This window comes from Pleuronectes platessa, chromosome 6 (assembly GCF_947347685.1).
Source record: "Pleuronectes platessa chromosome 6, fPlePla1.1, whole genome shotgun sequence".
Taxonomy (NCBI): Eukaryota; Metazoa; Chordata; class Actinopteri; order Pleuronectiformes; family Pleuronectidae; genus Pleuronectes; species Pleuronectes platessa.
The window spans coordinates 17,017,098-17,044,076 of record NC_070631.1 but is presented as its reverse complement, the minus strand read 5'-3'; the positions used below and the strand labels follow the sequence as shown (position 1 = coordinate 17,044,076).

The following is a 26,979-nucleotide window of genomic DNA, read 5'->3' as shown; positions in this document are numbered from 1 at the left end:
GAAACACTGTTATAGTTGTATAGACTGAATGTCATTTGTAAGAAAAATAGGTGACACACAAAAAAATGTCACAACAAATATCACACACTAACTAAAAACACGTCTTATGCATCCTCCACCTAACAATAGGTGAACGGAGACTCACGTCGGTTCCAATAGACTCTAAATTCAACTTTGGTGCAACAACAATGACGCGTAATGTCTCCCTATATGATGGGCAGAAGCGTCTGCATCTTGACATCTGTCAAGCACATCTCAACACAATAAAAACCGTTGGCCTCCCTGGTGGATGTTGAGGTCAGAGGCGCCCACAGCAGGCAGCTTGAAACACTGCCCGGCTTTGATTACAGCATTATATTGTTAAATGTGGTCTCTGCTGCCCCCATCTGGCAGATGTAGACACTGACACCGGCTGTGTTTCCTACTTCTCTTGCTAATCTTCCCCGTCTACTTCCTTGAAAGGTTCCGGTCACTACGGAATATCTCATTTGTATTTGCCTACTCTTAGATATTTTAGCTCCTTGGCGCAAACCATTATTCTAGCGCTTCTAAGAACTCTGTGCTTTACTCCGGGATGAGTCACTACTCAGAGAGACAGTGAACAGAGCGGCTGCTGAACACCGGATGAGTCCGATCTCCCCCTAACGTCGCACAGGAACAAAGAGCTCATCACCACCATCACCGCCACCACCACCACCATCAGCAGCAGCAGCAGCATGACGGAACCGGAGCCGCGCGGGGCAGCATCCTCCCTCCAGTTGTGCAGGTAGAACGTTTGATACGACTCGATCCCGGATGTGTGAGCAGCCTTCACATTCTTATAGCGTGCGACCGGCGAGAACACCGGTGTCATCGCGTGAGCGCTCCTCACAGCACGAGGTAATCCGCTCCATGTCCTGCGGTAACACACAGACACCTTCATGTGTCCACACTGTGGTCCACACAGACACTGCGGCTCTGTCCCACCCGGCTCCACAGGGTCGGATCATGTGAATCAGGCACAGGGGGGTTCAGCCCGAGCCGCGGTGCGCACGGTCTGACTAATGTCGCCTGCTTGATGACCTCAAGCACCGGTAGGACGAGCTGAAACTACCAAGGACACGTCGAGGTCGCCTTTCAAAGTTTTAATTCATGGTTTTTAAGCTAGAATATCATGGTTCCGGTTAATGGTTTGTCTGGGACATGTGGCTAATAACCCCAGTGTGTAGCCGATCCATTGTTATTATTCTGAAAAGTCAATAAAAAGGAAGAATATTGTAGTTAAAGATTACAGCTCTGAGGGACACAGTGGAAGTGACTGGTTCCAATTAAAATACCGTGGCAATGAATGGGCTTAATTTCCCAGCAGCACTCAGGGGTGTTGTCCTTGTGCTCGCCTGTAGGTGGAGGTATACACCTCTGTCACATTACACCATTTCTATCTTTACAGTACACCATAGACTGTATGTCTGTTTACACATCATATTGTTCCATTGTGATGTAGAATAAGGATTTTTGAAATCCCTCATAGCTTTCACTACTCCTGAAAAAGTTACAATAATAAAAAACAATAATTGACTATTGGATTTACACAAAATAGCATTTTTTTTTATTTCAATAGGTTGTTTATTACTATAAAAATATCAATAGTATATAACAGTATTCAGTTTTACAGCCTTTTTTTGTATACATTATTTGACATTAAACAACAAGAATCTATAATCTAGTTTAGAACATTATCTTGTATTCTCGTATTGAAATTACAGAGTTGTTTGTGATTAGCTGTAACAATTTAGAATATAATTCTTTAATGTACAATATTTTCACAGTCAGTTTTAGTTTTCAGGTTAGAAAGTCTTTGTGAAGTGTTGCGAATGTGACCAGGCCGGCTGTTTACCAATGCCTGGCCCCACTTCCTGTCTTTGTGTGTATATGTTAAAGTGACACAGTTCATGTAAACACCTCACGGTCTCTGGTGGCTTTAAAGCTGCATTATAGTAAACAAAGTAATTTCTACTTTTCAACTCTTGTACAACTAGTCAAATCAACACTATGTAACTTGAGCAACAGCGCCCTCTGCAGCCATAGTTGTGGTTGATACAGTTGGGCTCCAACTCTGTCAGAGCTATTAAGTGGTTTCCATAGGGAGATGAGACAAAGTCTATCAGTCTGTTGACTAGAAGAGCTGCAGCTGTAAGACTTGTGGAATATTGAGATAAAAAAATATTTTTAATTACTTCTATGTCTTTTTAACTGACAGCCTATATATACAGTTTGGTATTAATCTTGAGCTCACTGGGCCTAATCCTGGTCATCTAAGCTGCGACTGTCAGTCTCACACTTGTCAAAGGAGATCGTACCAGCTCACCAAGTGACAGAGAGCAAGAAAAAACACAATTACATTTCAACCTGTTCTCGTATTGATCACAGGATGTGTCAAATATCTAAAATGCAAATAAAATAGCAAATACACGCTGTTGTTGATAATGTTTTTTAATAATTAAACTAAGGGTAATCAGGTAAGTGTGTGTCCATCTGTTCAAACACACAGTAATGCATTTGTGGGACCGATGTGATTGTTTGACATTGGTGTATACACAGTTGTGTTTGTTTGTTAAAATACCTTTATTACCTGGTATTGTAAGATTGTGTGGTTAAAATACAGTTCAGCGCCAGTGTTTGGTATAAAATCCCTCCCAGCACCATTAGATCTTTGTTCTTTGCTGTGTTCTCATTGCTGGAGCCCGGGACAGAAATGTCCCCAAGATGTGTTTTTCTGAAGCTGCTTCACAGTTTTCACCACTGCTCTTCTCTACAAAGGTAAAACATGGGGCAGGAACAGGGTTTCTGTTTAAAATAGTCTAAAATTGACTTATCTGAATTGTAGGCCTGAAAAAGTCTTAAATCCTGGGTCTTAAATACATTGAGGTATCGGTCTCAATTGTGTTAGGGTTCATTTAAAGCTACTTCTGCATACTTTACAATTTGGTGTCAAATCTGTCATACTTAACAAAGGTCTTTAAAAGTCTCAAATTTAACATGTTGAAACCGGCAGAAACCATGGAGGGAAGATTTTGATGATGGATTTTTGTGTTTGTTCAGGGTAGAACTCGGCCTCTTCGGTCAGTTGTGAGCTTTATTTTCCTGGTGTCGTTGCTGCAGATCTCACTACCTATAACTAATGACGACTTTGAGGTGTAATGTGTGGGTGCTTCGACAGCCAATCATTGGAAACTAAAAGTCCTGACCTGTACAGAAAATCGTTTTTTATTTTATATTTTACTACTTTGGCATATGCCACAACTTATTTTAAGCAGTTCACATGTTGCCTGGTTGTTAACACCTCTTGGACATCACCTCATAACTCAGTGAAGAATTCATTTCGGTTGTTTTTCATTTAATTGGAAATCAACTCATACAGTATGAGGAGGTTTAGACTTTAATTGGCTCTGAAAGTGGATTATTATGCTGCTCTGTAACATTATTTTGAAAGATTATCTGTTTGAAGGGCCGATGGACTTTCAGACTATTGGGTATTTAGCCCTGGCATAGACTTCACCTCTAAATCAATTCTTTAACCAAATTTATTTGTGGGTGACTTTGCTTTTGTCCACACTAGCTTAATTTGTCTGTGACAATCTTTGTGGAATATGGTCAACAGACAGGTCCTGTAATTTGTAATGTCAGTTTATTTTGTGATCTTGGTCTTGCGTGACATATCTCTATCTGTGTGTGTGCTGGTGTGTGTGTTTGTGTGTGTGTGTGTGTGTGTGTGTGTGTGTGTGCACATAAACTCAACCTACAATGTACATAAACATGCATACAAAAATAAAATAAACACTAGATATCATATTGTACAGCCATAGAATAACAGTCTTTCCTGATCAAAAGGGCAGCTAGGAACATGTGACACCAGTCAGTCCTGTTTCTGTCCTTTAGAAGGAAGTGTGTGTGTGTGTGTGTGTGTGTGTGTGTGTGTGTGTGTGTGTGTGTGTGTGTGTGTGTGTGTGTGTGTGTGTGTGTGTGTGTGTGTGTGTGTGTGTGTGTGTGCGTGCGTGCGTGCGTGCGCGTGCTTGTGCGTGCACGTGCGCGTGTGTGGGTGTGTGTGTGAGGTGATGACGGGTTTGCTCGGTCCCCTGCTGCGTCAGTGGGTGTGTTGTAGTTGTGATCCAGTTTGACCAGTCGTCATTAAAAAAAGACACCCTGCTAGGTATAAGCCGCTGTGGGGACCTGAATCCCCGTAGAGTCCGTGGATATAGAGGCAGGAGAGGAACTGGAGGTCAGAGGTGAGAGTCAGTGAGTCAGGTGCAGAGATGCGGTGTTTCAGACCGCCTCGAAGGCTGGGGGATGAAGTGGATAAGACAGCGGCGATGGTGAAACGTCTCAGTCAGAAAGTCAGCGGAGGTGTCAGTGAAGGATGGGAGAGCTCCACATGTCAAATCAGCAGGTAGATCATCACACTGGGCTGGAATCACAACCACAGGCAACATAGACATCACCACACGTGTGTAGTTAACATGACATTAGCTGCAACTGGCATGTGTAAAACTAGACGCTGGAAAAGGTGTCCGTGTTTCACGAGGAGGGATTCAGACAACGGGACGTTTTCACCTTTCACGACAAAATGAGGCACACGACAAACCTCATGATCACCATGGGGACACAAAGGGCACTTATTAAAACAGAGGGAGGCACTGTTTTTTAAATTTGAGTGGGATTGCACATTAGCCATTGAATTGCACAGAAATGAATATTGTAATTGCTGGAATATTTTACTCTACTAAGCACTGAAACCTATTTTTTAGGGTTATATTTATTATGTGATTTTGTTTTTGGTCGCACGTATTTATCTACATGTAATATGTTAAATTTAAACTTCCATTTTGCCTTAGCAGTAAAAAAAATCTGTTGTTATTGCTCTCTGTCATTTTTCGTTCTTTTTAAGAATGAAGTATCTATTTAGGCACCAGATCCATTTTAAATCGAAAACACTAAGCAATACCTCTCGCTCTCTCTCACACCCACACACACACACGCACACTAACACACAGGTTTCGGGAGCTTCCTTATTTTTTTGGTATTGACTTCCATTATTGTGAACAGCCTAACAAAACGATTACCCCGAACCCTGATCATGAGCAATTCATACCTAATCTTAACCTCTATTTACATCTTACCACTAACCTTAACTAGGACCTCAGAAATGATCTTTTGGCTAATCAGGGCCAAGGTAAGTAGAGGCTATCTCTCCATTTGAATCTATTGTGAATTGTAGAAAATCTGTACTCTAACTGCCACTGAGACTCAGACAGGACTGTCTCGTTGGTCTGAACTTTCACATTCATTTACACAAGGAACATTCTTCACATTCCTGCAAATCTTCACTATCTGATTAGTCAGATGTCAGTGCAACGGTGCATACCTGTGTGTTTGTAACCTCTGAGCATGTGAGCAGATCAGATAGTAGTGGTAAGACTAGTTTGAGGAACACACTGGAGAACAGGAACCAGCTGATGTACGTGACAGCGCACTGAACTCTGTCATAGATAATGATACTGTGTGTTGACTGTATCTACAAGCACATCACTGGTCCCTTTGTCTGCCTTTTGTTAACAAAAACCTGGTTTCATCAAAGAGCCTTTCTTATGTTAAAGCTTAAATATTAAATATTGGTCTAAAGATTCAATTAGATCAACTAAACTAACTAGAATTCACTCACATACCACCTACAAGTCAAGAAGCCACATTTAAATTTACTCCCACCAATCCCTTCAGTATTTGTTAGCCTTATCATACTAACTAACCAACTAACTGACTGACTAACTAACTAACCATACACCTAACTATCGAGCTAACTAACTAAAGCTAACTAACAAAGGCCCATGAAGGAAGTAATTAACCCATCTTCAGCACTACGTCGCAAGGTTCTGACTCAATCCTGTTTTTTAAAACCTACGCCCTGTCAGATGCTGTAAGAACAGCTCACGGTATCTGCAGTGTTTGTCCACACAGAGAAGTGGAAAAAACACCTTCTATGTTTACAGATGTACAAACACTGCAGATACTGTTTCTTCACTAGTACTTCTAATGAGTAGTGGAAGGTTTTCAGGTATTTCACCTCTGTGGGTCTGAGGAGTTGGTGTCATAAACCGTCTCCTCCTCTGTTGAGTGATTCTCTTCCCAGGTTGTCAAAGATGGCTTCTTTCACCCCTCTTTAAAACCACCTGCCTTCTCTGGCTAAGATTCGTTCCATTAGCATCCTCAAAAGAGTGTCCCTTGTCCTTGTTTTATAACAATACACTGCCGAGCCCAGGCCTGATGAACTGGTGCACCTATGCTGAGCCATCTGTTTATGTACTGGTTGTTTTAGTCCCCAAGTCTAAGCAGTCCTCGTTGCATTACCTTGCACAATCCACATTGCGTGATTGGGTCTGTGGATCTTGTCCTCCATAAGAAGAGCTTCCCTCTCAACGGTTTAAATGTGGGAAACAGGATGCCAAGAACTTTTTTAACACATGATGCTAATAGCACATGTTTAAACCTACCATTCATCAGATCACACAGTTAAGGCTAATCCATCTCCTGTTTAATGCAGGATCATGCGGCCAGATGACGCCAACATCGTGGGCAACGTCCACGGCGGCACTATCCTCAAGATGATCGAGGAAGCTGGTTGCATCATCGGCACGCGCCACTGCAACACACAGAACGGGGTGAGAGATGAAAGTCAGCCCCAAAAAAATCTTAATGTTTGTTGTTTGTTCCACATTCTCAGTAGGGCTGAAAAACTTTTAGAACTGCTCCCCCTTAACTTCATATGTTTACTAACTCAAACTGATTTATTCACTTTGTGACAGTTGTCTTCAAAATAAAAAAAAGAATACAACAAAGTTCCACAGTACAGCTTTGAAATCTTACGTGTCAAGATGCGGAACTATACGGAAATGCCTTTCACAAAAAAACGTCATCATGTTTCATCACAATGTGTTTACTAAGCCACTGCATTCTCTGGTATGTCATACCAAGAACTGAGTTTCCTCAGTCTTCACATACTTTGTGCAAGGGGGATTTATCTTTTATAGACATCGTGGTTCCTTTGACTTGTCTGACAGAATGTTCAAATGTTGATGAATAAGATTAGGAGGTTTTTACCTGGCTTTGCCCCAACAACCTGATTGTTGACAAATTAAAATTACAGGAGCTAAAGAAGAAGAGGAGACATGCTTCAATTCACAACAAAACAACTGCGTTCACTAACAAGTAATATGAACATTGAAGTATATAGCGAGGACAGATAAGCAGGCAGGGTATTTAACCCAGGGAGATTCTATCATCTACCCCAATAGAAATTGGCAACACTGCTGCCGCAGGTCGTAGAGTAGAGGGTGATGAAAGTCATTGTTTACTAAAGGCATCTTTCAAAAAAGACATTTTTTTCGTTTATCTGTGCATGACATTTGTTGAAGCTTTTAGGTCTGCTGTTTCTCCTCTCCAGGACCGCTGTATGGCAGCTCTGGCTCGGGTGGAGAAGACAGAGTTCCTGTGCCCTGTGTTCATCGGCGAGGTCGCCCACGTCACGGCTGAGATCACGCACACCTCCCAACACTCACTGGAGGTGCAGGTCGAAGTCATGGCGGAGAACATCCTCACAGGTGACTTATTTGGAAATGTTTCTGTTTATTCTGATAAAGTAAAGATATTTTAAAATGTTCTACATTTTTATTCAATTTAAAAGTTTGTATTAGATAACAGTTTGGCTTTTAAAGCAGTTGACCATAAATCATGATTTACATATTGTTCTAGTAGTATTTCTATCTCACACAGCAGAAGTAATGTTGCTGAATAACCTTTTTTAAAAGGAATTTAAAGCGGACCCTAAACCACAAATGTTCTAAAAAACATAACCATCTATCCCTGTAAGACCTCACAGTGTGAAAAACTGTCTGCACCAACAGAAATTCAACCGTTATTATTTTTATTATTTATACTTGTGCTTTTTCTGAAATCATGTGAACAATGCCTATGGCCCTCGCCGGACTGTCATAAATTCACCGATTATTTCATTCACCGGGGAGACGTACACTCAGAAGTTAGGGAGCGAGTCACTTTGGAAAATATAATTCAACTACATAACTCCCTCACTTCATCATTGTGATATTCTGCCATGTGATCAGTGGAGGGCAGCATACGATAAGTAATGCAGCTCGTAGCAGAAGCCTGACCGATTAGAAACCCTTTACGGGAGGAGCTGCATTTAGAGCTGAGGCAGGGGGAAAGAAACTCAGAGTCATGTTGGTGTCTGGTTTGAGTGATGCAGTCTCTATGTCTTGTTAATTATTAAGATATGTGCAGCTTTAATGTACGCCATGTACATAGAAAAGCTTGTACACACACACACGTACTCACACACACACACACACAGACACACACACACACACACACACACACACACACACACACACACACACACACACACACACACTACCCACAGTCCCTTCAGTAAGGACACAGGGAGGATCAGATTGTAGTGACCTAGCGTTGTCTCTGAACCTTTAAATGCCAGGAGCAACAGAGATTCACAGACTGCCTGTAAAAACCAAATGCCACGTGCTGTACTGCAACTTCTTTGGTTCATATCCGGGCTGGATAGATGGAGCATGAACCTGTTAATACATGCAATGATAGACACACACAACATATCATTGAAGTGCTGCAACACCGGTGCAGCTTCTTGAGATGATCAACAGCAAAGCTCACGGGATTGTTTGTTATTTTTGTTTTTTTAAAGGAATTTGAAATGAAGAGGTAGCTTGGCATTAAAGCAACACGTCCCTCTTCCATTTCAGTCGATTCAGGAGAGTGACGAATAGAGGATGGAAGTGAGACAGGAAGAAAAATGGGAGGAGATAACTAGTCAGACATATCAATGGGCAGAAAGACAGCTGAGAGAATGAAAGAGGAAGCAAGAGTGAGAGTACGGAAGAGACGGAAAAAAGGATGAAGGAAAGGAGGTGTGAGAAACAAAAGAAGTATCCCCTAGACAGCCGTTGCCCTAGCAACAGGCTTATACTGGTTGGTTGGCTGGTTGCTGGGCTGGAAGCAGGTTGACGGAGGCGGAGGCAGTGATATGAGATGACAGGTGGAGAGAAGTGGATGTACGTACAGGCATCTTCACAGGCAGCCCACTATAGTGCATGGGCCCACCAGGAAGGACCTCAGTCTGGAAGAGAGCTGATGGACAGAATACACTCAAGGCTCAAGACTCTAGTCATGGTGTTGCAAACTGTATTTTGCCAATTTGCCAATTTTTTTGTAAATTACATTCATTTTTGGCACATTAGAATTAATGTTGGCGGCTGTGGCTCAGGAGGCAGAGTGGTTTGTCCACCAATCTAATTCTGCATGCCAAAGTGTCCTTGGGAAAGATACTGAACCCCAAAGTTCGCCTGATGGTTGTGCAGACAGTGTTCTATTGATAGAAATTGAAATTGCTGCAAACATATGACACTATGACACTGTGTGTGGATGGTTGAATGGCAAAACTAAACTGTAAAGCACATTGAGTGGTCATAATACCAATTCTCAGCTCCATTATTTTATCAGAAAATGACAGGTATGTAGTTTAGTCATTATTAGATTAGAACAAAACTTTTCCAGTTCCATAATTGCACAGCTTTGCATGTGAGAGCTCAAAGAGGAGTAAACAGCTCCCAAGTCTAGGTGCAGGTTCACTGTCAGGGCAGTGTGGGTGTAATGAAGACGAGGAGCTCATGCTCGTGTCGAGAGCAGGAGCAGAGGTGAGTTCCTCCGGGAGGACAAAACATCCCCTCGAGCTCTCCGGAGGCTGCGTGGGCCAACCACAACATCTGGGATGGGATTTGCTCACGTAACAGCCCAAATGATATGTACCAACTCTGCCGTCACCCCGATTCAGATTAAATGGCATCATTTTTTACCCCAGCAAAACAAAAACATCGCGACACACGTTAACCCCTGTGTCCCACTTTGAGGAAATAGAATAGAATACAATGTTCAAAGGATTATTCTCCTGTACCGTGTGGAGTGAGCGGATGACTGTGTGTCCTCAAGTCAGGCACACACAGCCAGCGTTGACATTAAAGGAGAGCCAGAGGAGGCTGCAGCTGGGTGGTCTATTAGTTCATAGCTATGGGATGTAGGTCATATGTGGGAAAATGTATGTTTGTGTGCATTTGAGATGACACAGCTGTTAATCACTACATTTGATGGACGTCTCTGTTTCTATGGAGGTTCTTTTTATCGAAACCTCAGTTGCATCATCCATTTTTACGCACAGAATGTAGGACTGTGTAAATGTTGCAGAGCGTATTTAGGTTTTAGACCTGTGAATTTGCGCAGGAGCTAATGTCAAGAGAAAAAAGCAGAGGTTAGTTGTGTTTTCCTCTCTTCACCTAGATGCATGTTTGTGTGTCTGCGTGTGTGACACAGTATGTATATGCACTGTATTGTATACATGAATGTGTGTGCATGGATATATGTGTGTTTTCATCAGTGTTTGGCCCTTTAAAAGGTTCCTGCAGGGCCGAGGGGGAAGAGAAGATAACGGGAGCAGACATTATTTGCTTCTGTCATGTCGTCTTAGCGTCAGGCCTCACACACTGTGGCCCAGTCAGATACAAACACCAAGCGGATGTACCTGCACACATGCTCCGACACGACGTGCGCACGTACACGACTCCCTGGCATATGCGGTTGTGTAGGGACGACCTGTGTGCCGACCTGATCTGCGCACACTGACACATTCTGCACAGAAAAAGTCACACGCACACGCACACACACACACACACGCACACACACACACACACACACACACACACACACACACACACACACACACACACACACACACACTTCCTTCTAAAGGACAGCAACAGGACTGACTAGTGTCACATGTTCCTAGCTGCACTTTTGCTCAGGAAAGATTGTTATTCTTTGGCTCTAGAATATGATATCTTGTGTTTATTTTTATTTCTATGCATGTTTATCTAAAATGGAGGTTGAGTGTATGTGCAGCCATGCATGCTTTTACAGTTTTACTCATATGTAAGTGTGCATGCGTCTGTGACAGTATATTACACTCTGAGCATGCGTGTTTGTTTTTATATATTCATGTTTATTTCACGTGTGTGTGCGTTTGTGTGCGTGTGTTGGGGGGAGGAGGCAAGCATCCAGGTTCCACAGTCAGTCAGGCAGCATCTCGTCAGGCAGTCCTCAGTCACGGCCCCCCAGGGGAAGGCTGCCTACTGTGGGCACGAGCCGTGATGATTGTCCCCGCTTGGGGGGATGCACATGCGCACAAACGTCCTACACATGCGCACTCACAAAGAGACCGACACACAGCAGCACACACAGATTTGCATATACAGATATATGTTCAAACATGCATGTAAGTACAGTACACTCACATTCAGTTTCTAGAAAACTGCACGCAGCCACATAAACGCAAAACGGATACACACAATATACACTTTACACGTACGCACACACATGGACACACACATTCATCAAGATCTGCAGATATGAAGAGAAAAAAGCGCTGACTACATTAATGTATGAATAGCGCAGTTACACTTCGAACAAACAAGCAGAAGCAGAATTCTCACAGAGGTAATAATGCTTGTATCGCATGCACACTCAGGCGCACATTTGCATAAAGACAGCATAGACAGATCGTGCCCCCTCAACACACACACAGACACACACACACACACATGCATGCTTGCATAGACAGAGCTGAGAGCAATGCATTGTGGGTTAAGGCTTAAAATAAGCATGACAGTTCCTGCCATGATCCTGGTGGGTCACACAACTGCAACGTTGTGGGAATACACACACACGAACACACACACACACACACACACACACACACAAACACATACAACCTTTTAAGATAATAAATATCATATATAATAATTGTTAGGATTTTATTGAGCTCTAAAGCCTTTTGCACTTAAACAAGATTATTTATGCTTTTTTAAAGATGTAATCATTCATTGCATCAGTTACACCCACGGCAACATTTGAGGCTAGGTGGACTTTTGTAGCAGAAGAAATAGCTTGAGGGCAGATCTGAGGTATATAACTTGACAGACAACATTACTCTCATACTAAACACAACAGACCACGGTTTGTTTAGAGTCACTGTGCAACATGTCAACTGTGGACTTTTTGTTCTCCCATTTTAAAATCTGGTTAAAAAAGTGAGGAGCTCACTATATCAATACTCAGTGCTGTGTCTCATAAACCTAAATATACAATAATGTTGATGTGCACTGTCAGAAAGCTCTGTCACAAAACTCTACTCCTGGCCTGATTTCATTTCTCCCTTTCAGGATGTAGCATCCCACAGAGCAACTGTAACGTAGTTAAAACTAATGGAGCCTTGGCTCAGCACAGTGGAAAATGTGGTTTTGCACACGGGGATCCAGCACTGAGGATGAATCTCTCTGCACTGTCACTGAGCCTGGAACACGCTGTTCAGGAAGGAGAAAGGAAAACAGGGGGGTTCTGTTTGGGAGGAAGAACGAAGGGTATAGTGGGTTGGAGACAAAGGGGAGAGCAGAGGGGTGAACGGGTAAAAGGCAGCAATAAATCAAGTGAAAGTGCTTGAGGTGAAAGAAATGGATGAAGGTGGAGTGCACAGAAAGGTTGGAGCAAAAAGAGAGGGAGAGGAACAAGAAGGTTATATATTAAAGATCTTAGAGCAGTTTAGGCTGAGGTTTGGCATTTTGGAGATTTCAAGAACAGTATGAAGCCATGATTGATGCCTTAAGCTTAGATTTAAGGGGACAGGATGATGAATAAACAAAGACTCTTTCCTCTTGAGCACCCAGAGTCAAATCATCCCCCCCCCCCCCCCCCGCCCCCCCCCCCCCCCCCCCCCACACAAAATGCTTTAACTTATAATGAAACCTGCGGCCTGTTTGGAATGGACTGTTCCCTGGAACTCCTTCAGAATGATTCCTTGTCACGAGTGAGTCCTCCTTAAACAGTTTCCACAAAGTACTGTCGTATTTTATTGTCTCCACACTGAATGTTGTGTGCAGAGCTTTTCATTTAAAGTGTATGTTGCAGAGTAAAGTTAGTAAACTGTATTCATCTTGCCTTGGTTTATCTGTCATGACAGTCAATGCTTTTCATAAAATGAAGCTAAAATTGCTTTATTACTGTTCAAATGTTTGGCTTCTATGTAAGTTTGAATGATTGACTTAACTGGTGTTATATTTTCATACGTTGAAAGTCGGCTATTTAAGAGGTCTGTCGAAAGCAATCGACACAATTTTCATGCCCAAGCTCACAACTTTTCAAAATAAAACACCTGTAACTCAGCTCGATATATAAATCATTGCATCAACAAAATAAACAATGTGCTTTAACGATGAAGACAAATCACCAAACAGGAAGTGATTCTGTAAATGTTGTTGCCATGACGGAGATCAGCACTTGTTACACTCTGCTGGTTTGGCTCCTGCTTCTGTTTGTGTTGAAACCTGATTTACTGTGATCAGCGGAAAGTTTTATATTTTTGGGTTATCCAAAAGATTTTATGTGCCTGTGCTTTCCATTGTTTCAATGTTTAAGTCATTATTTTTCATTACAGCCTATGTTAAAATGTTTTTCATGCTTGCTGACAACGTATTTCCTGTAAAATTTGGCTGGACCGTCTGATGTGTAAAATCCTGCTCACATGCAGGTTTCTTCTCGTGGGTTCATGCCCTGCTGCAAATCTGTCACACAGTCATGTTCCACCAATACAACATCAATTTTTGGATGGAAAAGTGCCTTCCACTGCCAAGTACCCGTCATCAGAAGAGCCACAGTTCCCTCTTGCATACATGGAGCTCCTGGTTTTAAAGCTAGGAGAGACTTGACAAACCATGATGCACAAACTCACTATGTTTACGGTGTGTTTCTTCAGCGTTCTGCCAGGGTGTGGAAATCTGACTGAGCAGATTTGTGGAGCTTGTGTTCAGTGTGGTCGCAGCCAAATTCTTATTCTTATCCCATTCACACAATTCATTAATGCTAACTAAGTAAGCCAGCTGTCCTTCCTGGTAGTTGAGTCTCATCCATTGTGGCCTATTTTAGTTCTCCACAATGGCTTGTCACGTAGAAACCAACACATACAATAAACCAGTTTTCTCAGTATAGAAAAATTGACAGATCTGAGGGAAATAATCTTCATGTTAGAGTTTTAAGGTGAATGTAGACATTGTTTGTTTCCCCTTAACAACTTGCATGATTCTGTGAAGTCTAAGCACTGTGAAGGTAAAAAGGGTGCAGGCGATAAAATTATCAAACACTGACATTGTCTCTCATTTGCTACAGAGGGATTTCAAATTCAAAGCCAGTGCCCTTGTTACTCTCTGGTCAAAAAAGGTTATCAGCCAGACTGGGAATGGTTCTTAGCTGGCCGGTTCATTCCAGTGCTTCCCCCTCCAGTCTTTGTCTCTCTTTCTTTCTCTCTTTCTCATTCCTCCTCTTCCTCCTTCCATTCTAAACACAGTTCCCTTAAAGGGTCCAGCAGGAGCTAATAATAGACCAGAGTCACTCTGTCTTGGTAGAGTCAAGGATATGTAAATATGCCTCCCTTTCTCCTCTGGGCAACTTCCTGGTTGCTGGCAAGGGCAGGAGCCAATGAGAGGAGGAGGAGGAGAGAAGTGTGGTCGGCATGGTAACGCGACTCGGCTGTCTGCATGGTTTTAACTTGGGTGTAAAATGCAGATGTTGTTCCCCATAACTAGCCTGCTACTCCCTCAGTCTTCCTTCAACTTCACCCTTCCCTTGGCAAAGTCTCCGTCACAGTGACGCCACAATTCTCCTTTTTGTTTTCATTATTTTTAATTAATGACGTGTCCTACATTCATTTTCTGTCCGTGTTGATGCACTGCACATGTATATGCTTGTAGACCATCCATCCCAGTGAAACTACCCTCTCAGTTAATCAGATGGTGCAGCCTCAAGTAAATAGCCTCTAACACATACAGACAGTGAGTTAATTTCAACCTGATGGCCCTGTGCTGTCTTTAATCAGTGTGCCTCCCTTGCATGCCATAACAACACAACCTCAAAATAGCCCCCCCCCCCCCTCTCTGTTAGGGAATTAAGTGAAAAAGTGTAGGCAGAACAGAGCAGATATCACTATGACAACCTCTGCGCCTGATTGCTATGAGATGTGATTTCCACGAGTTTTGTACTTTGATCTTATGGTTCTTAACTTTCTGTAGGAAGGAAGAGCTCATGCTGCAGCCTCCAATGTTTTATGATCTATAAGGAGAACGATCTATTTCCAGATGCAGTTTACTTCCCTCATTGATTGTGACGGTTTAGGAGAATCTAATGGATAACATGTTAGTGTCAATATTTTTCCTATATCTAGAGACTAGAACTTAGAGATCTGCCAAGGTTAATGTCCTGGCCATGCATGTTGAAGAAAGTGGGAAAAAAATACTGGATCTACCTGATCTGTATCCAGAATTTATTGGGTCATGCCCCACCCCTCCTCAAAATTGTTTGTAATTTTTTTTTTACATAATCTTTCATCCTGCAATACTTATGATAAAAATATAAGCTCATTGGTTGAGGTAATAATATGAATTAATATCCACAAATGCACAAGAAACATTTAACTTTCACTTTAAATACCTAATATCTGACCCATTGAGGTAATTTATACATATAAAAAAGAAACCAAACAAATCCCAAAACTAAGCTCCAAAAATAAGCGTTGTTAACTTACCTTAGAAATTTCTATAAAATATAACAAGTATCTTTTCCTTAGTTTACATGTCATCTATGATAATATCTCAAACTATCAACGGGTTTATTCCATAATCTTCTTTATCCTTTCTCATTTGGTTTGAGAAAATAACAGAACAAGGAAGAACAATAAAGCTAACGTTGACAAAGCTATCAACCCGTAATGTAAACACATTTATATTTTGCTGGACTGAATGAAAGCTGTCATATTGTGTGAAATCTGTTTCTTTTCCCCTCAATTGACAGACTCTTGTGTAATGTTTCTTTAAAGGTCCTCATGAAAACCATTGTAATCTTCACAGAAGAAAACACCTCTAATAATAATGTGTCAACCCGAAAAACAATGAATGTCACAACTTCTTTGTTTGTACAGAGAATTTTAATGAGTGAATTTGTATTCTACCCATTTTATATTCAGAGTAAACAAATGCAGACAGTTTGGGATTAAGAGAGATCAGGCTAAACCTTCTGCAAACCTCCTTATAATGGGTTAAGCGAATGTGAGCTTTGAACAGGAATGTAATTATTGTCTTTGAATATTTTCCTTGTTTGTATTCTTTCCCTTTGTTTGCAAGAGAAAGCACATGTTTGGACAGCACCAACGGCTTTGTAAATTTGGTTTGTCTTGTGGTGCTGTGTTAATAAGTGTTTGCCTTGAAAACAGCAGTTTCTAAATGGTTTGCTCCATTGTTGTTTTATTCAAAAGAAACATCAAACACATCAAATGCATGTCAGTTTATTCGGTAGCAGATTCCACGATGACATTTTCCCCGAGAAAAATAATTTAACCTTTTTTCTCTGTGACCGCAGGTACAAAGAAGCTGGCCAACAAGGCGGCGCTGTGGTACGTTCCCTGCTCTCTGAAGAATGTCGACAAGATTATGGAGGTCCCGCCCATCGAGGTACATCCATTCTGACCTTAGCAGACAGATGTTTGGCATTTTACCTGTCAGCAGCATTCTCTCTATCAGACTCTCCCTCCTCCATATGTAGAAGAAGTTACACGGGAAGTCGAGGAGAGCGGATCCATTGGGTCAAAACAAAAATGACATTTAACACTGAAAAAGTCCCTTGTGCTCCTCTTGATTCGTCTTGAAACACAGTGTATTAAAAGAGCTTTATATATAGCCATGCAGGGACAGGTGTTTGATGGATGTGTGAATGTGTTCTGTAGTATGCCAGTGCAGAGCAAGGGGAGGAGGGCAGGAAGCGCTACGAGGCTCAGAAGATGGAGAGACTGAAGACTCAAACCAGGATTAAAGACGTGGTGTCACCTCCATCCAACCCAGGTAATATCCTGGACCCTAAAGGCCCCAAATCAAACGCAAACATACAACAGAAATCTGAGGTTATGGATAATGTGTTAATCCCCTCAGGGATTGAAAGATGTTGTAGTTGTTGTTACACCACTGTAATTACAGTGCAATAACAATGCAAAATACTGATTTAGTAAGTAACTTCTTAAAGAATCCCTCATGCTTTCAGTATTTAATGTACAATGGTGCATTGTTGCAGCGTTGCAACTTCAACATATATTGGAAAAACAAAAAAACACTACCAATTTTATTATTGTCAAATGGGCTTGAATGCTGTGTAAATGTTTTCAGTCATCAAGTTAATAAAGTTAATAACTTAAAGTTATTTGTCATGTTTGCTGAGCTGCAGGGGATCCAAAAAAAGGTAGGACAAGCCGTAGAGCATGATGCATGTCAGTCCATCACAGTGGGGTTGTGCACAGCATGTGGAAAAATGAAGAGTTTGTCGGTGTTGGCTTGTTTGGGAAAAATACACGCTAGCTAAGTTCTTTTTTTTGTGTTTGCACTGCAGAACAGCACACCGTGGGTTTCAGCCAGTCCAGTCTGATCCATCTGGTGGGCCCCTCTGACTGCACACTTCACGACTGTGTCCATGGAGGTGAGTCCAACTGTTCCTTTTTTGTTTCCTGACTCCAGAATCCATCCGTCATATGCTGCTGTGAAGAAAGAGTAGACGCTCTAAGATTGCCCCTGATGGCTGCCTGCAGAGTGTGAGTGATGAGTTAGAGAGAAAAGGCTGCACAGATGCACTGTGTGAACGGGGGAATGGAAAAACTGTACTGTAAAGTTCTGTACTGCTCTAAAGAGTGGCAATCAAGCCTAGAAAAAAGCCATTTCCTTTCAGTGGTAACCAACGTGTCCAAGAGACGTTGATGTCGTTTTCATGATATATGTTTTTTAAGAATCCGGTGAGGAGTGCAGTACAAGATGTAGTTCCTCTCAATTAACCTGACCAATGGGTTTGTAATGCCCTTTTCATAGTTTTCTATTATTCAGACTGACTTTTTCTCTCTTAGCCTTAATATAACCGCTGTAATTATCTCCTAGTATTTAAATAAATGCAAAGTATCATTATACAACTTCCTTTGATTTTTACTTGACTTTCAAATGTAGAACCACACTGTGTGATTGATCCAGTGCGTTCATCTTCTGTTCCAGTGATGTCCCCAAGTCGCCCTATGCCACTTAGTCTCCGGTATATCTGAGATGACTCAGTCTTATTTGAACATCATCATAATGTTTAGAGAACATATAGAAAAGGGTTAAAAGGTCGAGAGAATGTAAGAAGGCAGAGATTCAAAGAAGAGAAAGAGAGTGATACATAGAAGTTGAGTCTAAGTAAAACAGAAGGAGAAGAGCAAAGTAACAAGTGATTAAACGTTTCAACATCTCACACTGATAAACACACAAGAACCTCCTACACACTGGATGTACAGTGCATATTCTCATATGTTTACAGTATCTAAACTGGTTTGTTAAGTCCGTCCTCAGCAGTTTTCTCATGAATAGACAACAAAGTTCCCCCAAGTTTTTTCACAGAGGAAGAAATGCTGCTGAATTTAATAGAAAGTGAAGCATCCTTGAGAAAGACTTTTATGGCCATTAGTGCTTATGCTCTCCTAAGTGAGTGGCCGAGAGATGAAAGTAAATTGTGTTTTTTAGGTTCTGTGATGGGACTTTCTGGATGTGAGTGTGATCACTGTGTGATGTTCTGGGGTTGTGTGTGTGTGTGCACTGCTGTCTCGCTGAAATAAGTGCTGGAGTTGTTAGTTCCTCTGACAGGTTTCTGCTCCTGTTAAGAGCACGGCTGTAATGGCGAAGAAACAGAGTGACAGGGACAAAACAGGAAATGCAAAACTAGAACAATTAAAGGAAACAAGAAGGCTGCTTTACTCACAGCAGCCGAATACACATCAAAATCCCTTTCGCAAGCAAGAAGCTTCCAGTTGTGCTTTTTTTTCTCCTTTAACCAGATATTTAGATAAAAAATGTTTCCGTCAACTGTAAAATCACAAGCATGAAAAACAATTAATGATAGATGGTTTAGCCAACCGTAAACAAGAATTGCGATTGTCTGATGTCTCATGCGACCTATGAATAATGCAAACCCTCAGAGGAAACCTTTCTGGCTACATCTGTAACAAATCCTACATTTTTATCAGCACCGAACAGATGACAGGACGGGGGGAGGAGTAGGTAGCTGGGCAGAACATATAAGCGTCACATGTGTCATGGTTGCTTTTTAATTTGGAGAGCTCGCTGAAAAATATGTCCAATTAAAAATCAAATGTGAAACAAGCATGCGGGTCACTGCGAAAACACACACACACACACACACACACACACACACAACCTACTGCTCTCTCTATATATGCCATCGCTCATTAGACAATGTTCCCTGTTGTTCGCTGCTGCTGCTTTCACTACACTTATTTTGTTTACATAACCGAGTCAGGTCAGGCACGCTCTCTCTCTCTCTCTCTCTCTCTCTCTCTCTCTCTCTCTCTCTCTCTCTCTCTCTCTCTCTCTCTCTCTCTCTCTTTCTCTTCCTCTCTTCCTCTCTCTCACCCCGTCCTCTGTCCTCTTGCTATTATCTTCTTTGCCAAAGTAAACTGACTTCTCCGAGACAATGACAGGTTATTTACGCACTTGTTTCCCCTTTGAGGTGGAGGGAAGCAGACTACTTAGTGTGAGCATTGAGGAGACACAAAACACGCGCACACGAACATGAACATCTGAGGACACAAAGACACACACGTACACAAATAAACATTTAGCAAACACACAGTTGGCGATTTGGACCTTTTATTCAGTCAGGGAATCCTGACTGACAGCAGATGGTGTTAGCAGAGACACAACTAGACACCATTTGACAATTATGTCGCTAATGCTAATGCAATTCAATTTTTGACATTTTAATACGATCAATTTGGTCAGGATTTATTTGATAGTCACATGGGATCCCATTCTGACCTGTGTGGGTGTCAAAGTCTCTCATTTAGCAATGATAGTTCAAATTATTGAAATGAAATGACACACATTAAAAAATAGTATTGATATTTTTTTAGTCTTTTCATTGAAACTGCCATCTACTGATTTAATAGTCCCTGTGAAAAACAACATATTTTATACATAATATATTCTGTTCTCAAATGTAATTTTTCACAGAGATTATATTTGTGATTTGAACTGTAGTCAGACCATAGATTGTAATTAAAGATTGAATACATGGCCACTCCCAAAAGTGAAGCCAAAGTGTCTTGTGCCACCTGGTGGCTGGCCGCAGTATAGGTCATTAACCCTGCCTTCTCCATGTTAGCGGATAGGACATGGACCAAACTAAAAAGTCAAAGTACACATCAAAAAAACATTTCTCAAAGATGGTCATTTAAGGTACTTCATACCACGCGTATGTATATTCAGGTGATCATTTTCCTGGGAACATCATGATTGACAGCTCAGACTGACTCACGATTTGTCGAGCAACTTTTGTCAGCAGGACCTCGCTAGATCGGCTCCATCTGTCATCTGCTTCCGGCTCTATATAAACAATAAAGCTGAGTCCATGTCTGGGATTTTTTGGCTTCATCTCTGGATAGTGGGAGGATAGACAGTGAATGAGGTGGACCACATTTGTGGAGTCAAGAATGATCTATCTATCTATTATGTTATTATTCAATGAAACATGAATGTGCTGCTTAGCACTAAGAAGAGGAGAATAACCTGTGCATTTTGTCAAAAACGTTACTCGTTATTACCCAGAACGTTTACAGCGCCAGATGTTGTCAGTCGAGGCCTGCAACTGTACAGCTGCCACTCAAACAGCCGACACCTGAGCGTGTAATGAAAGTCTCCATCATGCCAGTTAAAAAAGATCAAAGTATCAGAAACTTTGACGAGAGCCCACCATGAGTCCCTTCAACTCAATGTTCTTTCTTCTCCTCTCTCTCTTCTTTTCTTTGTTGCAGCTTATTTAAAGTCTTTCCACCTCTCCTCATTATCTCATGCTCTCTCTTCCTCTCCTCCACTTGCTCGCTCTACTCCCTCCTTCATGTTCTGAAGGAAGTGTACCACCTGTTTCCATAGAAACAGCAGTTGATTACCACAGGTGGACAGAACCGCAGTCCCGATTAAATCAATCGGGGCGACGAAAAGGCCAAAGCAACAGAACCATAGTTAGAGGTTGGGATTTGTTCTGTCGGTTATTCATCTAAATTTGAGTATGAATATATTTTGGCAAGTTGGATTTTTTTCAGTGCACACAAAAGTATGTGTGTGTGTGTGTGTGTGTGTGTGTGTGTGTGTGTGTGTGTGTGTGTGTGTGTGTGTGTGTGTGTGTGTGTGTGTATGTGTATGTGTGTGTGTGTGTGGGACAGAGCAGAACCAGCTTGCTCGATCACAGGAACACATCCATCACTGTGGCTCTATATATTATCTGTCCTCTGCTCTGATCTATGCTCAGTGAGTATATAAACATGTCACTTGATGAGACACAGGAATTCATGGAGACAGGGATATGTCCACTGGAGCTTGTGTGATCGACCTTTATGAGGAGTTTGTGTGTGTGTGTGTGTGTGTGTGTGTGTGTGTGTTTGCGTGTGTGTGTGTGTGTGTGTGGATTGCTCCCTCTACTTTGTCAGCCTTTTCCAAACCAACATTGTTACAGAAATAAAATACTGAATCATGTTGGGGCCTAGACTCAGGACAGTCTGTTGAGATCAGTAAATCCAGTTGAAACCAAGCGCCTGCTATAAATAAGACACAGGTTCCTTCCCTTGTAGACTGAAATACATGGAGCACCTCATTAACATTAAAGTTTTCTTTAAAGGTTTTTATCTGTTCGATAAAACTATAGAAATCTCTGTTTCCCTGTAAGTTTATTGAACTCCTATCTTGAGTTTATTGGCTTCACACTTGGCATGTGTATTGATAAGGGCCCAAGGAAGGGAGATGTCGATATTAGATATTGATATGGACACGTGATACATTCAATATTGATAAACTTTGAATAAACAGGGGACCAGCAATCTGCAGCATGAATGGCTGGGACTATGTCGTTTATTTATTCGCTAGCAGAACCATACTAGCGAACAAACATTTCTGCTCCACGTACAGAAAATGCAGATAAGCCCCTTCGCTATGCGCTCGCAACTGCTAAACACCGCCCTCGCCAGTTGGTTGTCAAGTTGAATTTTCAGACTTTGGCGTGAGAGATAGTGGCTGATGCTTGAGACAAATTAAACATCATAAGGGAGTCATTAGCAGAGGTGGCTTGGGCCCATCAACACACTTTCAACAAACAGATGAACAGCTCTTTGTGCAGCAGTGGTGGCTTCAGAGCTCTGTCCATTAGTTGGTCTTTACTTGCCCCGGCTCAATTACTGCAGGTCACTTTTAGAGTTTCAGAAAAAAGGCTGCTGCCAGCATCACCAAAGGCCAAGCCCATTCCAAACAGGCAGGTGTAGAATGAGCACTTGCCTAGTATATTACAAATAAATACAGTATATATCAGACCACAGTTATATAGTCGTAGCTTTCTGTGGCTGCTGAGATGAAAGGTCTGTAATCTTGGCTGGAACAAGTGTGAAATCAGTGAGGAAACTTGAACGTGGTCATCACTGAGTAAAAGGATCTTCAGTGAGCTGAACCAAAAACACAACAGAACAGCCTCAGCTTGTTCAAATCAGCCATTAAATGAAAGGAGAGTTTCTTTACTTGAGCTAAATGCAGACATCAAATCAATATAGAATAGAAAAGGCATCAACTATTTACCTGCATCAAATTGATTCAACACAAGAAACAATACATACAATACATACAATTATGTGCTTGTCTCTGTGTGTATAGAAGAAGAGGGAAAGGAGATGGTCATATACTTTAAGCGATTCCTACAAGCTGTCAGGTGTCTATTATTGTGAGTCATGCTACGAAAACGGTACAAAAGCACACACTTCAGACCACAACAACCTTGATCAGTGATGCTCAGCCAAAGAAGACAGGAAAACACTGCTTTTCAGCCTGGTGTCAATTCACTCTTTACCTTTTATTCTCTTCTGAAAGGAGCAGAGGAAGGTGGCAGTACTTTTTTGCATTCCTGAATAGTATTTGCAGCTCCTCCCCTCAGGTGAAATGCATCTGAAACAACCTCCACCACCAGTCAGAGTGTAGTAGTCCTGCTCGACAAAAAACAAAACAAAACACAAGCAAACACATAACACGACCAATTACTCACAACATTTTGTGGTAAATTTGTGAGTACTTGGTTGTGTTGTGAGTATTTGTATGTGTCGTATATGGTTGTGTTGCAGGTTTTTTGTAATGTTATGAGTATTTGAATATGTTGTATTTAGTTGTGTTGTGAGTATTTGGTAGTGTTGTGAGTATTTGGTTGTGAGTACTTAATTGAGTTGTGCATTATTGGTTGTTTTGTGAATATTTGATAGTGTTGCGGTAGTGTTTTGAGTATTTGGTTGTGAGTACTTGAACTTGTTGTGAGTATTTGGTAGTGTTGTTAGTATTTAGTTGTGAGTAGGCTTTTTGTTAGAGTTGTGAGTATTTGGTTTTGTTGTGAGTATTCGTTTGTGTGGTATTTGGTTGTGTTGTGAGTATTTTGCGCATGTCTCTATTTTTGCCGGGCATATGTTTACAAATTGATCAAGATGTTTTGTCCATTAAGATATGCTTTGTAAAGTATTGTCGTAACTAAAGTTTCCAAAGATGAAGACTATTTGTATCAAGCTTTCTCCTCTCGATCATTGTGGCTCAAGGTTAAGTCCACAAATTGTAGCGACAGCGTAGTGAGTAAATCAAACTGTGTAAAGATACTGAGCGGCCTAAATCTGATTAAAAATGCAATGGAAACATCTTCTCAGCCCCAGTGAAAATACACCCATGCTAAATGTAAAACAAGTCGATATCGACCAAAAAGGAGAAATGACCATTACCAGGTTAAAAACAGCACACAAAAGAACTGAAGGCCAAGTTGTACACTTAGAGAACACATCTGCAGAAGCCGAGGACGTTTACCATCACAGCCAGAGGTCTGTTTAATCTGAAAGCCCTTTATCTGACAGAATTTCCATCACAGGAATCGTATCTCATTGATTTTCCCAGGCCTGCGGTGCGCATAGCTTATAGTGGAACAGTAATCATAGCTGCACTCACCTCCGTTTTGCAGAACTCAAAGCGGCACATGAATCTGTTGATGCTGCCTGGCGTTTATTAAATCGTGTCACCGCTGTAATGGTTATAATATAAAGAAAGTATGCAGCTTATGGGACTTTATAAGAGGATGTAGGTGGGTTGCTGCGTGGCAGTAATGTTAACAGGAGCTGTTTCTATAGTAACAGCTCATTAGGAGGCAGTTTGAGCCGTTTGAAACTGTCCATGATTAAAGCACATATTGGGGAGGGGATGAGTCTGACAAGACGAGAGAGGGGGATTGTCAGTGGGGAATACAAGTATAGGCTGAGGGCAAGAACAGGGAGGCGAGGGAAGGAACAGAGATTAAGATGGAGGAAGAAGGTTTAGGCTGCGATGCGAGGGGATGTGAGAGAGGCAGAGGTCATGGATTCTTCGCTGTCGATCTCTTGGCGTCACACTCTCTTCACCCTTACATCACTGGGTGCTTTGCGTAGTGTGCTGTGTCTGAGCCGTTTCTAATTAAACAGGCTTGAAGTTGGGTGACAGGGCTGACGAGTGACATGAGCTGCCCCGAAGACTCTCCCCTTTGTTCTCATGCCCGCTGCCAATGGACGGCACTGTGCAGGCAGGTTTTGGGTGAATCGTCACATGGAATCTAATCACAGAGGTATTCTGCCCCGTGGCAAACTGGGCTGCACTAGGGACTTGGTTACTAATTGCCCTTTTTTCTCCATTTTGAGGGAGCTGTCTTTCCCCCTTCTAACACACCATCTCCAAACCACCCCTCACCCCTCACCCCACCGCACCCCATCCCCACGCTCTGCCTTTCGTGTTCCCACCCTACGGGTAAGGGAGAGTCATAGTGTGCCATGTCACCCTGTGAATGTGTAACGCCGGGCCCAAGGCTGTCTTGGCCTCGCTTGTCCTCATTTCCAGTCTCACATTGAGCATCGCTTCAACCTTTTACATCCACTGTACAAGGAGAGGGTTGAGTTGCATTAACAGATCCACTGAAGGTTTGCCACTAATGAAGACAAGCAGCTTTGCTTTACTCAAGGACAATTCAGCCCTCCCCTCTTTGTCTGGTCAATTCAGATACAGGTTTCTATTGCTACGGGTAAATTCTCGGCTGCCTGGTGCATGAAACGGGGTTAAGAAGAGCATTAAAGCCGGACCACATGAAAATGTTATGCTGAAGCTGCTTTCAGACATGCACTGAACTCCGGATAATCTCCTGACATTGTCTGGAGGGGCTCTATGGAAGAACGCAAATGTCCTAGTCACAGGCGACAGACTTTCTCTGGACTTTGCAGCCGCCCCCGAGTAAAAACTTCAGAGAATCTCAGAATAAGCTCATCTTCTTAGAACACTGCAGAAGATCCTCAGAGATCCACTGGGAGCTAGTGAGTGTGATGATGACGATTCTAACGCCTGGCACACACCAGAATGAAAAACAAAATAAATCAAAACAAAAAGATGTGGAAGACGTCGAAAAAAAGATGTCAAAACACATGATCCCCACAGCAGAATACATAAAGTCCTGCCTCCGCCTGCTGCTCCACCCCTCAGCTGAATGCTGCCGAGATTTGTGTCGTTGTCAACGGGTCTGACCAGAGAGTCTCCTGCTGTGTTGTTCATGTATGAAAGGAAATGTCTGAAAACGGCTCCTGTGAGACGCTAAAAAACTCAAAGAATCGCAGAAACGTGGTGATAATCCTCTTTTAATGGTTTGTTAATGTATTATAGATAATAAGAAATATACAGATTTAAAATGTTTAAGTTACGATAGGAAAAAAAACTGTAAAACTGTAGAAAGACATTTTCTTGCTGTGATCTGGGACTCGCGATACGGGAAGGTCTGTACATACACCAATCAAAAATTAAGACCACAATGCACCACATCCAAATTTGTCCTTCGTTTCCCCTGAAGGGTTGATATTTCTGTCCAAATTAAATATGTAAATTTACAGCGTCACTGCTGCTGATGATGCCGAATTCAAATTGACCATTTGGGGAAGCGCTGAACCTTTTTCCCACCATGTGACAAGTGTGTGCGGTGCGACTGCTGCCTCTCAGCTCTGCTGTCAAGCCGAATGACAGTAATTTTCAAACATCCAAACTTGTAGGTTTATAATACTCGTAGCCACTCTTCGTACAGGGCAAGTCTCTCACATGTGGCAAACTGGTGTAATTATTCCCCCAACGCCCACCGTCCTCTTCCTCGAGGCATCTGGGGAGCTGTTGAACAAGACCATGGCAGCCAACTGTCACCGCTCCACTCAGTCTCACAATGCCTCAGAAAGGTCCAATCCAAAACCAAAAATAGAAAGTCCTCAGTCTGTTTCTATTGAATTAATTTTACAGAGTCACAGAGGTCATGCGATCGAGATTCATGCGATTCTTAACTGGTCCAGTCTAGCCACTTGCCCATTAGCATTCATTACGTACCACAGCATGCTGAGAGGAGGCTTTTTTCTGTCCCATGTGATTCCTTTATTTACCACGCATGACCTCCCAAAGATCGTTTTATTCTGATAAGAGCCCTCATACCATTACACCACAATCTCATTCTCGCCAGTTAATATTTGTAAAATTTAAGATCAAACGAGATGAAACCCCAGCACTTTGTTTCAAGGATGAATATTTTATCAGATTTTCTCATCTGATTTGCTGCTGGTTTATTCCTCTGCTATGTGAGACCTTAACAAAAACACATATAAAGGCAACAGCAAGATATTGTTTA

General features: G+C 42.0%; 1 protein-coding gene across 1 annotated transcript in view; it reads left to right on the top strand.

Annotated features, from left to right (window-relative positions):
- Positions 1-4,170: 4,170 nt before the first annotated feature.
- acot7 (acyl-CoA thioesterase 7) overlaps positions 4,171-26,979 on the top strand; it is a 45,568-nt gene continuing 22,759 nt past the window's right edge. Inside the window, exons 1-6 of the mRNA XM_053425237.1 lie at positions 4,171-4,426; positions 6,575-6,692; positions 7,475-7,631; positions 16,588-16,679; positions 16,952-17,066; positions 17,605-17,691. Coding sequence (XP_053281212.1) covers positions 4,293-4,426; positions 6,575-6,692; positions 7,475-7,631; positions 16,588-16,679; positions 16,952-17,066; positions 17,605-17,691 — 703 coding nt within the window. The 5' untranslated portion in view covers positions 4,171-4,292. The remainder of the gene's footprint in view (positions 4,427-6,574; positions 6,693-7,474; positions 7,632-16,587; positions 16,680-16,951; positions 17,067-17,604; positions 17,692-26,979) is intronic.